The following is a 16,484-nucleotide window of genomic DNA, read 5'->3' as shown; positions in this document are numbered from 1 at the left end:
GAAACAGCAGCCAGTCACTCAGTCAGCCGAAGTTATCTTGTATTCTTCAGTGTACTCTCACACGCTTCAATCGGCTTTTTTGTTCACATCAGCACCCACTCTTTGTGCAGTTCATGTAATCACATAAGCTCTCATGAGTGTGACTAATAAGAGAGAAATTGCTTCTTTGGACAGGCAGCAAAAAAAACCTGTAATAGGATCCAGAATCGAGGAAAAGGGGAATAAAATCCATGGATCAACACATTCAGGAAAATCTGAGTTGCATGTAGAAGATATTTGATCTGTTCATTGATGCAGAAAATAGACCAAAGAAGAAAAGGATCAGTCAAAAAAGGACAAAAGAAGGCTTAGAGGAACAACATTTAAAAATAGAGCAGGAGGAAGAATAAATAGCACAAATAGCAGTGATTAATAAATATATTAACATCTTCTGTTGATGTGAGTCACAAACAGCACGTGCATTTGGCATCCACTGCTACACACAGACAGAATGCACACATGTGAACACACATATACAGGTTAAATATACAGAGGGTTGATGGGATTGCCCCCCTCTACAGATGACTTCCCAAGGTGATATTTCTCCTGGGCAAGACTGACTCACCCCCGGGACAGCCAGCAATTTGTTGCCCTAGCAACACATTGGAAACCCCAGAACGTGTACACAGGTTTACTTAACTCTGTGTTTATGTGACTGTGTGTGTGTGTTTGTGTGTGTGTTTGTTTGTGTGTTTGTGCGTGCTCTGGGCTTTGCATGATTTAGCTCTCTGGCTTGAGAGGCACCTCACAGCTGCTGTGTGGCTGTACTTTGCAAGTTCAGCAAAGTGCACACAGTCTGATGCAAGCAGACGCCTACACGCAACCACACACACACACACACACACACACACACACACACACACACACACACACACACACACACACACACACACACACACACACACACACACACACACACACACACACACACACACACACACACACACACAGAGGAGAGCTGGCTGGGAACAGATGGAGATGTAAGTGGTGCAGTGTTGCTCCTTCCTGCTGCTTCAGAGGATGATGGACAGAGAACGTCTTAAATCTAACTCTGTTGTGTTTCTGTGAATCACTTCGACGGCCGAATGTAATTGTGAGTTAGATCTGCGGTTCGAGCCTTGTCTATCTGATGTTCACTCTGTTCTGTCAGAGGAGCTCGAGTGCTCCATTCTCTCCACCTGTCATGTTCAAAATGCATTTACTGAACTGATTTTAAAATTAGGACCTTTTAACTCAAATACTTTATCATTTATTAAATTGATAAACAACTTAAAATATTACAAACTGGGTCATGGCTTCAATTTATAAATGTATTTCTGTTAAGATATTTGAAGCTCTTTGATTCAACAATCTCGCCAGCCATGCTACCCTTTTTGATTTTGTAACATAACGTTGTGCAAACCTCTTAAACCATATGTTCATGACTTCAAGCTGTTCAACGTTCATTTTAAAAGGTAATGAATTAATGGTAACTCACTATTTTGAGTTGCATCCAGTTCTCTGATTCATCATTTATTCACCATGTGTTCATTTCTGTTTAAATATTATCCTTAGCTTTAGCTCTATTGACATTGCTCCCATGCCTTCTAGCTCTAATTTAACATTACCCATTACCTTAAGCTCTCTGTTTTCAACATTATCTGTTATAAGCTCTGTATTAATATAAATCCTTTTCCATTTAGTCCTGTATAAACATTTTCCATTCCCTAAAGCTCTTTGATTTAACTTAATACATAACCTTTGACTCTCTGTTATAGACAGTTCAGAAGATATTAAGATTCCAAGTTTTTGCCCAAATAAGGACATGACTGACTTGACTGACAGGCGGGAACACATAGCTGTTGGCTAGGAGGCTCACACCCCGCCTCTTTACATCGTCACACTGTCAGCATTTCCAATATGGCTGCCGCCGACGATTGGCTTCCAAACAGCTCTCAGGAACAGATGGGTTACGTCACGGATACTACATCCTTTATTTATACAGTCTATGAATATCATCAATAACCTTTGACTCTGTTTCAATATTACTTCTTACGTTTAGCTCTCAGTTTAAACACGATTCATTACTTTTGACTCTTTGTTTTAACATAATTTCTTACCTTTAGTTCTCTATCTTGATTTTGTCCATTAGCTTGAGCTCTGCATTGACATGCATCCTTTTCCTTCTAGTCCTGTATTAAAACTGTTCCCCAAAAAACTCAATCCATTACCTTTGACTCTCAGTATCATCTATTACCATAAGTTCTCTGTTTTAACATTTATCATTAGCTGAAGCTCTGCACTGGAAAAACTCCATTTCCTTCTAGCTCAATGTTAACATTATCTGTCTTTTTTAACATAAACCATTACCGTTGGCCCTTCTTTTTAATATTTATTTATTACCTATAACTTAGTTTGAACATTTATCCACTGTCCTTCTAGCACTATTTTCACATTATCCAGGGTTTTTCCTTCACATAAAAGTCAGAGGCCACCACCTCAGCTTTATTGTCGTATACTGCCTCTGGCCCTCGCAGGTATTGGGAGGGTTTTCATGAGGTACAACGTTTTCCAAGGACAGCACTTAGTGAAATTGTAGTTTTTTACTGCAATTGCAGCGTTGCGCCGATGTGGTCATGGTGCTGTTTCGTAAGCCAATGCTCTAGTGCTTAAAATTGCAGTTTCTGGAGTGTCCACTTGAGGCTGGCTGCAGAAACACCAGAATTCACATACACACTCATGCAAAAAGGCCGAACTTTAGAATAAAAATAAACATGTTTACAGCCTGGTGCAAAATATGATTGCACTCTTGCGGGGTGATTTGTTTGTAACTCATTAGTTTTGAAGATAATAACATGACAAGTTTTGCATACTAGCACAATAGCTGTTAGTGAGGAGGCTAAAGGCCTGCTTACACTCCACCTCTTTGCTTGTTGTAAGGTGAGGAATGTAGCAACTCAACCCTATTTAGCGCCAGGAAAAACCCTGCATTATCCAATACTTGAAGCCCCCAGTGTGAGCATTATTAATTTAAAGCTTTCAGTTTTTACATTATCCATTACCACTGGCTCTCTGTTTTAATGTTATCTGTCACTAAAAGCCCTGCATTTTAACATCATCCATTGCTCTTGGCACTCTGTTTAACATAATCCATTGACTTTAGCACTCTAATTTAACATTGTCCATTATCTTGTACTCCTTTTATAAACCTTTTTTTTTTACAGAAGTAATTTTTTATTAAAGGTGCAGTTGGTAGGAATGGTGTCAAAAACGTTGTTTCTGCTTGGTTTGGAAAATAAGTCATAATACCCATCGGGACTCATCTGTAAGTGAAGTAATATGAGATTATGGCCAAATCTCTGTGTTTTCCAATGCTTTTGTAATAAACAATGTTATTATTCCCCTTGGTTCCAGTCATCATGGACCAATCAGATGTACTCTTCGACCCTCTGTCCTGATTGGTCAAGTGGCGGACCCTACTAGGTTGTCCTGATTGGCTGGGAAGCTCCTCATAGAACGTACACAAGAAGTAGGGGAAATCTGGTGGGGTGGGGTAGTGTTGACATTTGAATTCTCTCTCCAAACTGATGTTTATATCACGACTACCAACAGCAGCTTTAAGGGAATTATTTTTTTTAAATGTTCATCTGTTTCTCTTTGTTTGTTTTTTGCTTTACACTGCCTTTGGCTCTATATATTTCTGATTATCCACTACAGTTTCTATTTAAAGCTATTACCTTCAGCTGACCGCCATGACTCAGACTTTTGGTTGATAGCTCATTTCTACACATGCTCTTTTTAAAAACATAAGCTGCCAAAGTACTCGTTTGTATCATAAAATGATTCAAATTAGTCACACTGCTCTGGAATATTTCCATGTGTCCTCTAGCAACTGCAGAACTTCTCCCTTGTGTTAAAGTACTCCTGCTGGAAGACAATATTTAGGCTCTTGTGCCTAAAATTAGCTATTATACTTTTTTGAAGCGTCACATCTAATTTTGTCTTTCCACTGCTGCCTTTGATTCTGTCCAGTTCTAGCAGGAATTTAGCCCTGTCATCTCTATTCTCTCTCGCTATATATATTTATATTGCCCTGATCAGAATCAGCTGATATGCTTTTATCATCCCTCCCCTTGTGTGAAATGAGCCCTAAGGTGCCGCTTGTCCTCGTCTGCTTAATTACATGCAGCATTCGACCCAAACAATGCTTATATTCTCCATCCACGTCTTCCTGTTTAAACCCTTTTCCCCCTGTCGCCTTCATTGTCAACATGACGTCAAGGTTAACACACCAAACACAGCTGATTGATTTACCAAATGTTTCCCTCCAGGTCTCCTCCACCCTTCACTCCTCCATCCTCCATCCTCCCAGCATCCTCCTCTGTCGGTTTTTCCTTTCCAGAGATTGTAGGGCAGCTTCTCACTGAGATTATTGTGACAGGCCGGTGTGCTTGCGTGGAGCTATTCTTTTGTATTGTTCTAAAATGTAAAAAAAAAAATAAGTAGGTCAAACAGAAGACCTGCTTAAATCTGGAAATGAGCTCACACATGCTCTCATTTAATGTGTTGAGGCTTTCGGTCAGACGCCGAGACCTCAGGGAACTATTCGCATCACCTCAGCACTTTCTAATGAGGTCCAAAATAACCCAAAAATTAAAAACAGAAACACGTGTCTTATATAACAAGCAAGGTGTTTTTTGGAACTATTTATAAATGCTAGTGGCAGCATTGAAATCACCTCAAAGGAGGATGTTAATCTCAGAGTTCACACTGTCTCTGTTTTGACAGAAATTTTGACCTTTGAAATCAAATGATGGAGTTAAAAGTTCATCAAGACACATATGCTGTTAAAATACCACTAAATGTTAACATTAACGTATTTGACTTTAAGAACCAATTGTCGGAACTTATGAGATTGAATTTTTTTATGAGAGCTTCAAGCAATGTCGTTTCAAAGACGAGATCTCACACTGCCAGTTATTGATTTGGCCAAACTTGTTAGTTCAGAAGGCAGTGACCTATATAAACATAAATCATACATTAAGTAACATTGGCTTTTAATAGCGGCTCTGTTTGTTGCTATGTGAAGAAGTTCAGGTCAATATTAATTACCTTTCAGCTCTGGTTTGGTCCTCTAAAATACTGAAACACCTGGCTTTTGGTTAAAAGTTCATTACTAATTCTGTCTGTGTGCTGTTTGGTACAGGACAGTTAGTGAATTTTAAAGAATGACTCCATGAGAGCGCGGAGTGTTCGGCTCAATGGTGAACTTTAGAGATAGAAATATATGATATTTGTCCCTTTGAGCAACCCCTTTGAGTGGCCAAATGTTTCATGCACAAATAATGACACGTACTTTAATGTAAGGTTCACAAAGCTGGAGTGCTCAGAAGATACTAAATAAAGCTAATATCTGGTCGAGAGTCCAAAAAACAGGGTGCTCAAATTGGATTAGTAACTCTACATTTAGGCACCAGCATTTAGGATTATTCTCTAACATCCAGGATGGTTTGAAACTCTTCTTAGTGTCTAATTGACCTCAAATTCAAGTGGAAGAGAAACCTTTGTCTACACTTATGTTCAAGTTAATCAACCCAAGTATCCTCAAACTTGTTTCTCCAAATTTCTGCAAATAGATAAAAAAAGATTTTAAAAATTTTGGCCTCTTATTTCCCAATCTGAATTTTTGAGTCTAATGTTGTTTAGGAAAATACAACAGAGTGGATATCAAAATAAATTACAACACATGAATTCAGATGACTTTAAAAGTAAAAGTAAACATTTGTGGAATTCACTTATGTTACAGGTACTACATTATGTATGGATAGTATTTAATACAATGAGAAATTATGGAAAATATATCAAAGTTACAAAAACATTTAGTATACCTTGCCTCTCAAATAAGTGATTTTATATAAAAAAAAAGCAGGACAAGAAATATTAAACTAAACCAATCTATGTGTACTGTAAGTTACAATACATATACATGGGATCACAATACCAGACTTTTAAACTTCAATATCAGAATCAGAAATACTTACACAATAAGTAAGAATATCAAATAATATTAATAGAATAAAGTAATTGATAAAATATAAATACAAATACAATGAAAATAATGATACTAAAAGTATGTACAGAAGACAAAATATGCGTTGTAGAAAAGACATGGTTGAAGTCCCCAAAGATCAGAAAAACATACCAGTAAATATCAGGAATTCATACCCCAGCAACAGAAATTAAATTCCTGTCCTCCCATAAATGAGTATCTTTAATTTTAGATCACCTCACTATGAACAGTGCTGGTTCAGAAAAGGTCATTGAGCAGAGACCAACATTTGACATGCTGATAATAATAATAATAACACCTTATTTTGTGTTCACTGCTTCGGTTTAATTAGCAGTGTTCGCTCTCTTCACGTAATCTCTATGTACGTAACTCAACCTCCCTCGCAGCAGCAACTTGGATAAAACTGTAGATCTGTCTTTAACAATAATACAGTCTATATTGTTTCCAAACCATGAAAAGTATCAATGCATTGAGGGTACTATAGTTTGTTTGTTTGTTTGTTTGTTTAAACAAAATGAATAGTAAGTAAATAGAAGCTGATTATGTATGAATTTAATTTGTGGAGTAATGAGAGTAGAAGCAGATTCATGCTCTCGGGTGGACTGTGAGTTGGACAGAAATCCTCTCTGGTGCAGTTTTCTGGACACTCTGGGGAACTGGTGACTTTTTGCCAGAGAGAACAGCAGCTCTGGCTGTGGATCCGAGGATGGAGTCTCTCCAGAACGGCTGATAGCTTTCCTGGACGCAGACGTGTGGAAGATGTCACAGCTGATTTAAGCTACAAATGAGAAATATCCAATTCAGTTACAGATGTCTGTGGTGTAGTCAGGTACAATAAACGTGCAGAGAGAGCATGCACTCATCCTCTGGAAAACCTGAATGGACACTTATATTACAACATGTGTCTTGCAGAGAGCTCCTGAAACCCTGCTGAGATTTACCAGCCAGATGAAAATAGACTAAAACATTGTTAAAAGAGAAATATTTGTCCTCCCGCATAAATACAGCCTGACCTGAATTGCACACTGAGATGCTGAGGAAGTGTGTGAAGTGTTAGATGTGTGAAAAAGAAATGCTTCAACAGAATGACTCATTGATTTCTTGTGAAAAGAAAACTTAGCAAAAAGAGACTCACATCAAAATAACCTAAAAAAGGCTTCAAATAACGACACAAATAGATAAAAAATGCAAACATGAGGATTAAATATAACTTCAACAGTCCCTTTATCCATCCTGCATAAAAGCACTGCATGACTGCCTCTTCAAATCATTTCTACTTCATTGTCATTTTCATTACTTTGAAACAAGAATTCCTTTGAAGTTCTCTATATGCTGTAATTCTTCCACCTGGATGCAAGCCTTCTTTTTACTGTATATGTGCTGCTGGATTTATACACTGCCTGAAGGGATGCAGCTCCTGGGGGATGTGACTCAGGGCAAATTATTCCATAACACCCTCTTGCCTGTAGAGCTCGTGTTGTTTGCATATGAGAGAAGCACATTTAGTGAATATGTGATATCTGAGTGTATGGTCTTATCGTGTTCACAATCAACCATGGAAGGGGACACAAGGTTCAGTTTTTAGGGGGATAAACATTTTGATTTAAAAGAGGGAATTACAGCCAGAGGCTTTATGTGCATTGAGAGTACATCATTTTTTTTTTTTACCAGTTAATATTTTATTCAGTTAAACTCAGAGAAATGAAAGTACGTTCTATATGTATTAATTTTTCATTTTAAAATGCTGAATCCTTTTACCACATACTCAGCCAGCAAGAAATAGTTGAGACTACTAAATGTCTAGAAGAAACCACGACCATATCTCGTGTTGTCTGATGAATAATTTAACAGCTAAAGATATTTAATTTACAATGATTTTAAAGCACAAGTGTCAAGCAAGGTTATTATAAGAGATGTTACGAGGCTACTCATTTCCCAGTTGTTTTAAATGGAAATTCAGATTCTGACTAACCGACTAGTTTGAAAGAAAAAAATGCTCAAAGAATCAAAATTAAGCAGAATTTATTTCACACAGGCTAAGACAGGATCACAAAGTCTGCAGGTTAACAGTGTCAACCAAGAGAGCCATCACAACACTAAACACCCATAGACAGCTGACATAAATAATCCAAATGAAATATGTATTACTGTGTAATAATATTCATGTTAAGTGCAATACCAGAAACTGTGACAACTGTTCATATAATGTGCAATATCCTAAACCCAAATACCTCTTCTCCCGACCTGACTGTATATATTCAACATTTGTTTTATATTATTCTATATTTATATTGTCTTTTATACATATTTTCTACCTGTTTTTATTTTATTTGTATTTATCTCATGCACATTCAGGAGCAGTGCTTCTAATTTCATTGTACACCTGACAATGACAAATAAAGGCTATTCTATTCACGTGTGGCTTACATTAGCAGAGCCAGCACTACAAGTCTAGGGTCCTATTTGGAGATTAACATCCCCACACCTGTGTTTGTTACTCATTGCTCTGGTCGAGTGTTTATATGCCACAGTTAAACAAGACACAGCCTACATACTACTTTATCTCTGTTCTCTAGATCAAAAAACTGCCAAAACACTGCCACCTGTCATCTGTGCAAGTTTATATCCGAGTAGTAGAGCATTATAGAATTATAGCAATAAGACTTCTTGGAGCTATAACCCCGGCTAGTTGTAGTTCAATCAGGAGAGACACAATGTTTGAAGATTAAATGTTATTTATTACAACTTAATGAACAATGAAACTTGACAGAAATCTTTGGCGTAAGGACTCTATGGGGATAATTTTGTGAGCGTAGGATGCATGAATTTGGCAGCTGAAGAAATCCCCCTAGAGTTCAGACACTGGTGGTGGTGGTTGATGATCCAAGGAATTGAAGACTTGCAGAGATCAGGTGGAGACGGGGAGTTGGAGGGATGCGCACCATCAATGCAAGAAGGAACTAGCAGGAGAGAGAGACACATTTAAAAAGACAGCAGAGAGTTGATAGGCTGATGATAAGGGCGTGCCACTGAGCTATTGGATGACGCCGCTGCTGATTAACCAATGACAGCTCCGGAGTATGCGACTGGTAGCGGGTGATCTATTGAATGAGGGAGAGGAGAGTTAAACAACTGCTGTGATTGCTTTATAGTCTTCCTGTCTGAACTTTCGCTAGAGCTACATTTGACTGCGCAACAGCAGTGACAACATGTGATCGGCATTTCAGCCTACAATAATAAAAATGTGAATAAGTTGTCTAACAGTTTTGTTATTCTGATGCCAACAAGCCGACAATGTTTAAGATTTGAGATCACTAAATGTTAAAATCCCTAGAATTAACATTTTTTGTTATTTATTTTGGCTAGTTTTGTAAACACACAACAGAGTTTAGTTTAGGAATGATCCGAAGCAACAAATTAGTCGTTTAAACGAAAACTTAAATTCCTGCAGCCCACTGTTATGCCACCGGGAGTGCAGTCATTAATAAAAATGTCAATGACTTGTCTGACTAGTAATTCTGGTGTGCATTGGTGACAATGTTTAATCATGTTGTCAACTAAACGCACACATCCCATAGTTTAATTATCTATAATTTACAAAGCCTCATTTTTATCTTTGTTTCAGTCCCAGTCATAATGATTTTGACAATCTGGTTAGTTTTCATTAACGATAATAACCTTGGTGTTCTTGATGCTGCATGGAGCAAATGAGTTTTTACAGCTCTCAAACTGTTTAATCAATTAAAACATCATCCACATTTTTCACAGCTCTTTCATTGATTTGTGTTTTATGGTTTTAGCCCCATAAAACATGTCGAGTGTTGTAACAAAAAAAGCTCAGTCACTGTGAATGATCACTGCAGGATCTGTAGAAAAGTGTCAACTGATGTAGAGTTTAAATCCTTGATCTACTGACAGATTAAACATTAAACCTGGATTGAAATGCTTTTGCAAAAAAAGATAACATGCTGAAAAATGTTCATTTTTAACCCGATGTGTGTCTTTGTTGACCTTCTCTTCTGTTGAATGCACAGCTGACGTGTTTATCCTGCAGCGTCTTCATTAACATGGCGTGTGTTTGTGTACGTGTGTGCAGGGTTTGTACCCGGGCTCAGAGGAGGGCTGGCAGGTTTACAGCACGGCTTCGGATCCTGACGGCAGGTGTGTTTGCACGGTGGTCGCTCCGGCACGAAACCTCTGCAAACGAGACCCTCGGAGTCGACAACTACGCCTGCTGACTGAACAGGTGTGTGTGTTTGTGTTTTATGTTTGTTTGTGTTCGTCTGACTCTTGAATGCGTCCCTGCGTGTTTCAGCGGTCAGCATTGTGATGCTGAGCAGGAGGGAAAGGCAGCGTACTGGAATGAAATATTCACTGGACTGTCTCTTTGTTTTGACACTTGGAGAAACACACATGAAGAGACACACGCACACACACACACATGCAGAGGTCTCACTGACAGATGTATTCCTGATACATCAGTAGCTGTATCCTCTAAAGACTCCCAGTCATTCAACATGCCAAAAGAGTTTAAACTCAAAGGAATCCCTGACAGATGGGTGGGGAGGAAACATTTAGTTCTATATGCAGCACGCAGCTCAGAATGAGAGTGTTTGGGAGCTTTAATGTGCGTGCAGTTGTGTGTTTTGCTGCAGATTTGCATCTGGCTGCGTAAGCAAGTTCTTCTCAACGTATATGTGCGTCCTGAGACATAAATAAATGTGATTTGTGACAGAAGATGATGAATTATTGAACACTTTCAGGCCAGCAAACATTTTCCAAAGCATGCACGATGAGCAGGCTCACACAACAGGACACACACACACACAGCCTTATTCTCACCAAAGTAAAAGCAAACCACGGCAAATTAATGACCACATCATGAGGATTATGACCCCTTTTTTAAGATTCTCTTGAAGTGTTCCATCCAGCCCTCTTCTCAAAGAAAGAAAGAGGTGGATGAACACTATCTGCAATTACTTCCTCTCCTCTGTGCTCACTCTTAAGGCGTCTGTAAAAATGAATCTTAATTAGTTCAGCGTTTTTCTGAAAATGGCACCTATTTCTTGCTGTGATTGAGATTGTGTGTGTGTATGAAGGTGTGTAATTGCATGTGTGTGTTCACATGTAGTGCTCATCTCCGGCCTGGCAGCATGTGTTTCAGCGGGAGATGTGTGGGTGGGTTATTTTCCTGAGTGTTTGTTTGTTTGTTTGCTTGTTTGCATATCACTTCTGAATATCTGGGTCATTTTCATAATGGATGCCTTCTTTTATGCTTGTTTTTAATCCAATATAAAAGAGGTTTGAAGTATCTGGTTATATTTCAGGGTGGCTAATGAGATGAAGCATCAGTGTGTTTGCTCCTTTAGAGCAGATCACACTCTTAGATAGAACCTCATGTTTAAATGGATCTTTAATATGAAGCTCCTTCAAAGAGAGATGGGAGCCCTGTGCCTGCGCATCATGTTACTGAGCCAATCTAGTTTGAATATTATATTGCACACAAGCCAACAACATATTTTCTCACTCCTCCTTAGATTCACTCCACAGTTTAGTCGTCTGTCCCTGAGATATCTGCTCCTTCCCCGTTAAAATTTGGTGAAAGGATTTTTGTCAGTGGTGCTTAAAGATTTAGGAAATCATATTTAAAAAACTGAAGCAGCCATGTGCTTTCAAGAGACCGTGTCTCCCTTATTTTGCATAATCCACAGTCCTCTGTAAACGGATAAAAAAAAACGAGTCTCTGTGAAAACACTGACTGATCTGTTTCTGGAATACTTTGTTCATTTTTAGCTGTCCCAAAAGTGTGACTGTCACCATGTGGGTCTGTCTGTCCAGACAAAACAACTCAAGAGGTAGACGGCTGGCATTGCCATGAAATAAAAAACATATACTGTATATTTGTGCTCCCCAGAGGATGAACCCTAATCTCTCTGATTATCTCCCTTCCTCAAAGGGAAGATGTTTTTAGTTGAAAATATTCTTCAAAGCATCGGATGATTTGCTCTGAACCAACTTCATTTATTCCAGTTCCTCAGAGGATACGATCTGATAACATCCTTGTTTTCATTTAGCTCCAACACCAGGTCCAAAATTAAATTTGTTCAATGTTTTCATTTATGAAGAAACACCTTTAAAAGTGAAAACATACCCCTCATCAGTCTCATGTGTAGTTTGTGTGTACTGCTGTTACTTTAGCACGCTAACAGGCTTCACTAAGATGGCAAACATGGTATAAATTATAACTGACAAAGATTATCATTATTTCAGTTTGCATGTTATTACTAGGGATGGGAATCACTGGGTGAATCATGATAAGATTTGATGCTATATCCGACAATGCTTAGTGGACACAACACAATAAGACATGACACGATACAACACGATACGAGAAAGTATGAAACGACACGAAACGATATGAAATGATACCATACGATATGTCACGAGACGATACGATATGATACGATACAATACGGCACGATACGACACAAAAAACACGACACAATAAGACATGACACGATAAAACACGATATAAAAAAGCACGAAACAAAACGAAACAATACGATACGAGATGATACGATATGACACGACACAGAAACATGACACAATACGACATGACATAATAAAACACGATACAATACGAAACGACATAATATACAAGACGACACGATACAACACAAAAAAACACGACACAACATGACATGACACGATAAAACATGATACTGAAAGCATGAAACGACACGATACGGTATGACACGATCGATATGACACGATACGATACGGTATGACACGATCCGATACAACATGATATGATACGATACAACATGACACAATAAAACACGATACGAAAAAGCGTGAAACAACACGATACGAAACATCACGGTATACGAGACGACACGATACGACACAAAAAAACACGACACAATATGACATGACACAATAAAACATGATACTGAAAGCATGAAACGACACGATACGATATGACACGATACGATACAACACGGCATGATACTACATGACACGATAAAACACCATACGAGAAAGCATGAAACGACACGATATGATACAACACGATATGATACAGCACGATATGATACAGCACGATATGATACAGCACGATATGATACGGTAAAACACGATACGAAAAGCATGAAACGACACAAAACGATATGAAATGATACCATACGATACATCACGAGACGGTACGATACAATACGGCACGATACGACACAGAAACACGACACAATACGACATGACACGATAAAACACGGTACGGAAAGCATGAAACGACATGACACAATATGATACGATATGATACGACACGGCACAAAACGATATGAAACGATACGATACAACATGACATGACATGAAAAAAAACCACACAAAACAGCGCGAAACATCCAACATGATACTATATGATGCTTGGCTCACTATATTGATTATATCATGGTTCAACGATACTGCAGTAATTGATATATTACAAAACAATCATATAATGATACATCACGTTATCTGAATAAGGGAAGGACACAGAAAGCCATGAATATAGAAAGCACAGGATTACAGTGTTTATTCACCAAACTTTGATTTGGTTTCACTGAGATAAATCAGTGTTCATGTTTTAGACACATTGAATTTACATAACTACAGCTCAGCTGTAAAATTAGTGTAAAAAATACACTCTTGTGTTTGGATTTAGACTAGTGGTTAAGTCACCCGCCCCACTCTCTCTCTCTCACAGTTTGCTGCTCCATCCACTGTCCTTTCCTCTCTGAATAAAGATGTAAAAGCCCAACCCCCACAAAAAAAGGCAAAACAAAAAGTATTTATTTATTTCTTTAAAAAAGCAAAATTTAAAATTGCATACAGGTTAGTGCTTGAACAAACATTACCAGCTTGTGTATTTAAAGTCATGGATGGATTATTTAAGTCAGGATGTCAATAACTACAACCGGGCCCTTTTTAGTCCTCCATCCCTCTGTAGCCTTCAGTAGAAACCTCTGCCCTATCAGCACCAGAGCACCTCTGTAGTTTGTAGCACCTAGGAGTGTGTTTCCCACTCTTTGTCAATAAAAAGGGCGGTATTTAACTCGTTGGACTCTGTGGACCGTGAAGTCCACCCACCGCAGGTGAGTTACACTCTCTCTGCAGACCGGAGTGCATTCTCTCACTTTTCCTCTCGACTTAGCACAAAGAACTGGAGCTGCTTTTTCTCTCTTTCTTCATTTGAGGTTTTAAATGTGACGAATGCATCTCTAAGCTTCTTTTACCACTGTCTGACATCCCACTGTCTTCTACAGCTGTCAACTTCCTCCTCAGCCAATTAACTTTCGTTCATGTTACTCATTCATGTCATTAGCAGCATGGATTCATGAGGTAGTGATGCGGTGAGTCGAATTGGCAGGGAAATCTATTCAGAGCGCCTTATTTATTCAATTAAAATATTGCGTATTGATAGTTGTATCAAACAGGTCAGGAGGACAAAACGTTGCTGTATTTATATTTCACCCCACCTGTACTTCTTACACTGGTGTAAGTATCAAGAGTATTTTTGACCATGTTTTATGCAGATATCTAATCATCCTCAGTTGAGATAATAAGTTCTTCACAGTGTGCTGCAGTCTCACTGGGCAGAGCTGGCAGTGCCTACATGTACCATGATGCATTGTGCTCAAACAGCTGCTAAGTCGGCCTTATTCTGCTGCATTTATTTGGCAGTGTTCTTTGGCTGGAATACAAACGTCTCGATATCAGAGTCAGCCAAAAGCCTTCAGTCATATTTTCTAGGTGCCAGTTTGTCAGTTAGTAGCGCAGCTTCATCGCTAGTTTGCAAGTCATACGAGGATCGAGAGCAAAATACTGAGCTGATTCAGCCTGCAGTTCTTTGAGGGGTCACCAACTGCATCAAAGTGGAAGAACAACAGATTGTACAGCTGTGCCCCAGAGACACAAAGACCATCAGCAACAACTGCAGAGGGCTTTGTTTCAACTTTCACAGACAGAGAGACGTCAGGCTGTGGCATGAAGAGTTTTCTCACCTCCTGAATTGACATGTTTATGAATGTTTCTAAGAGTAATATGTTTTTATCTGCTGCTTCTGAAATGTAAGTAAAATATTTAAAACAGCTCTCTCTGAGTCAGGAGTGCCTGAAAGTGTAAATACGTAGTATATCATAGAACAGGTGCAGGTGCAGTTTTACTACCTGGATAAGATTGGAAAATTGCAAACAGTCCCCTTGAGCTCGAGGCCCTTCTGTACAGTGTCAGAGTTACTGCGTGGGCTCCACACTCTTAATCTCATTGATTTATGATCGGCAGAGAAGACGCCTGCTATAGTGTCTTAAAATAATTTAAAACAGCTTCAGACACTCAAAAAAGACGACTGAATACACAGCTCCCTCGTGTCCTGTGGATTCATTACAGAAGAGGGATAATCTTTCTGGGAAGACACAAGCATCTAAGTGTCATTTTTCAATGCTTTTAATGGCACACATAAAACTCCAGTTTTATCTTTCTGTTCTGTGGCAGAAGCAGAAATCTCACAGCTGGATCTCTCCTGGACAGATAAAACCAAAACGCTCTGCTTGGCTCGATTCCAGCAGAGGTGTGAAAGGAAACATGTCAGCTTTGTGATTTAGGTGAAAGGGCCCTTTAAATGTTTTATCACACCTCCACGCAGTCATGTTAGCTGGCAAACAACAGGTGTTTGGAAACAAATAACAGGTGGCAGAAATCAGACAACAGCCAAGACTACTGATAAGCATTTCTGGCACCTAATTATCATCCATAATATCTACTCTGTGTGATGTGTGTGTGTGTGTGTGTGTGTGTTTGTGTGTCAGGTTCAAAATGTGAGTCAGTCCATGGAGGTGGTGGACCTGCGGACATCCAGAGACCTGCAGTACGTCCGAGACTCGGAGCCACTGCTGAGAGGAGTGGACGGACGTCTACACACTTATGTTGCCAACCCTCGCTCTCTGACGGCTAAGGGCTTGCAGGTACACACACACACACACACACACACACACACACACACACACACACACACACACACACACACACACACACACACACACACACACACAGAGCCAGATACTGAAACACACACTTAAAGACAGTCGCTGCAGGGAACACATAACCTTTGGTGTGAAAACATTGATTTCACGCATGCCAAGTTGAAGTTTCCTGCCTGCACTCAGACACGCAAGCATCTTTCATGGAGGGGACAAAATTTGTCTTGGAGCTGTCAATTCACCGGCCTCATGTCCACTGTGAAAAGTGTCACACAGCCTTGTACTGAAGGTGCCAGCAGAACTGCAGCGTCACTGCACATATGAAGACTTTCAGGTGTCCAGTTTGGACTCGTGTGAAATTTTAATATTAATGAGTAAATTTG

General features: G+C 39.1%; 1 protein-coding gene across 2 annotated transcripts in view; it reads left to right on the top strand.

Annotated features, from left to right (window-relative positions):
* Positions 1-16,484, top strand: part of LOC117815337 (noelin-2-like) — a 46,960-nt gene that overhangs the window by 697 nt on the left and 29,779 nt on the right. Inside the window, exons 2-3 of one of the 2 annotated variants that reach the window (XM_034686989.1) lie at positions 10,185-10,334; positions 15,931-16,086. In XM_034686989.1, the coding sequence (XP_034542880.1) occupies positions 10,185-10,334; positions 15,931-16,086 (306 nt within the window). Of the gene's footprint in view, positions 1-10,184; positions 10,335-13,877; positions 14,218-15,930; positions 16,087-16,484 lie in introns of those variants that run through there. The other variant, XM_034686990.1, reaches the window with a different exon arrangement.

This window comes from Notolabrus celidotus, chromosome 7 (assembly GCF_009762535.1).
Source record: "Notolabrus celidotus isolate fNotCel1 chromosome 7, fNotCel1.pri, whole genome shotgun sequence".
Taxonomy (NCBI): Eukaryota; Metazoa; Chordata; class Actinopteri; order Labriformes; family Labridae; genus Notolabrus; species Notolabrus celidotus.
This window is presented reverse-complemented; position numbering and strand designations above follow the sequence as displayed.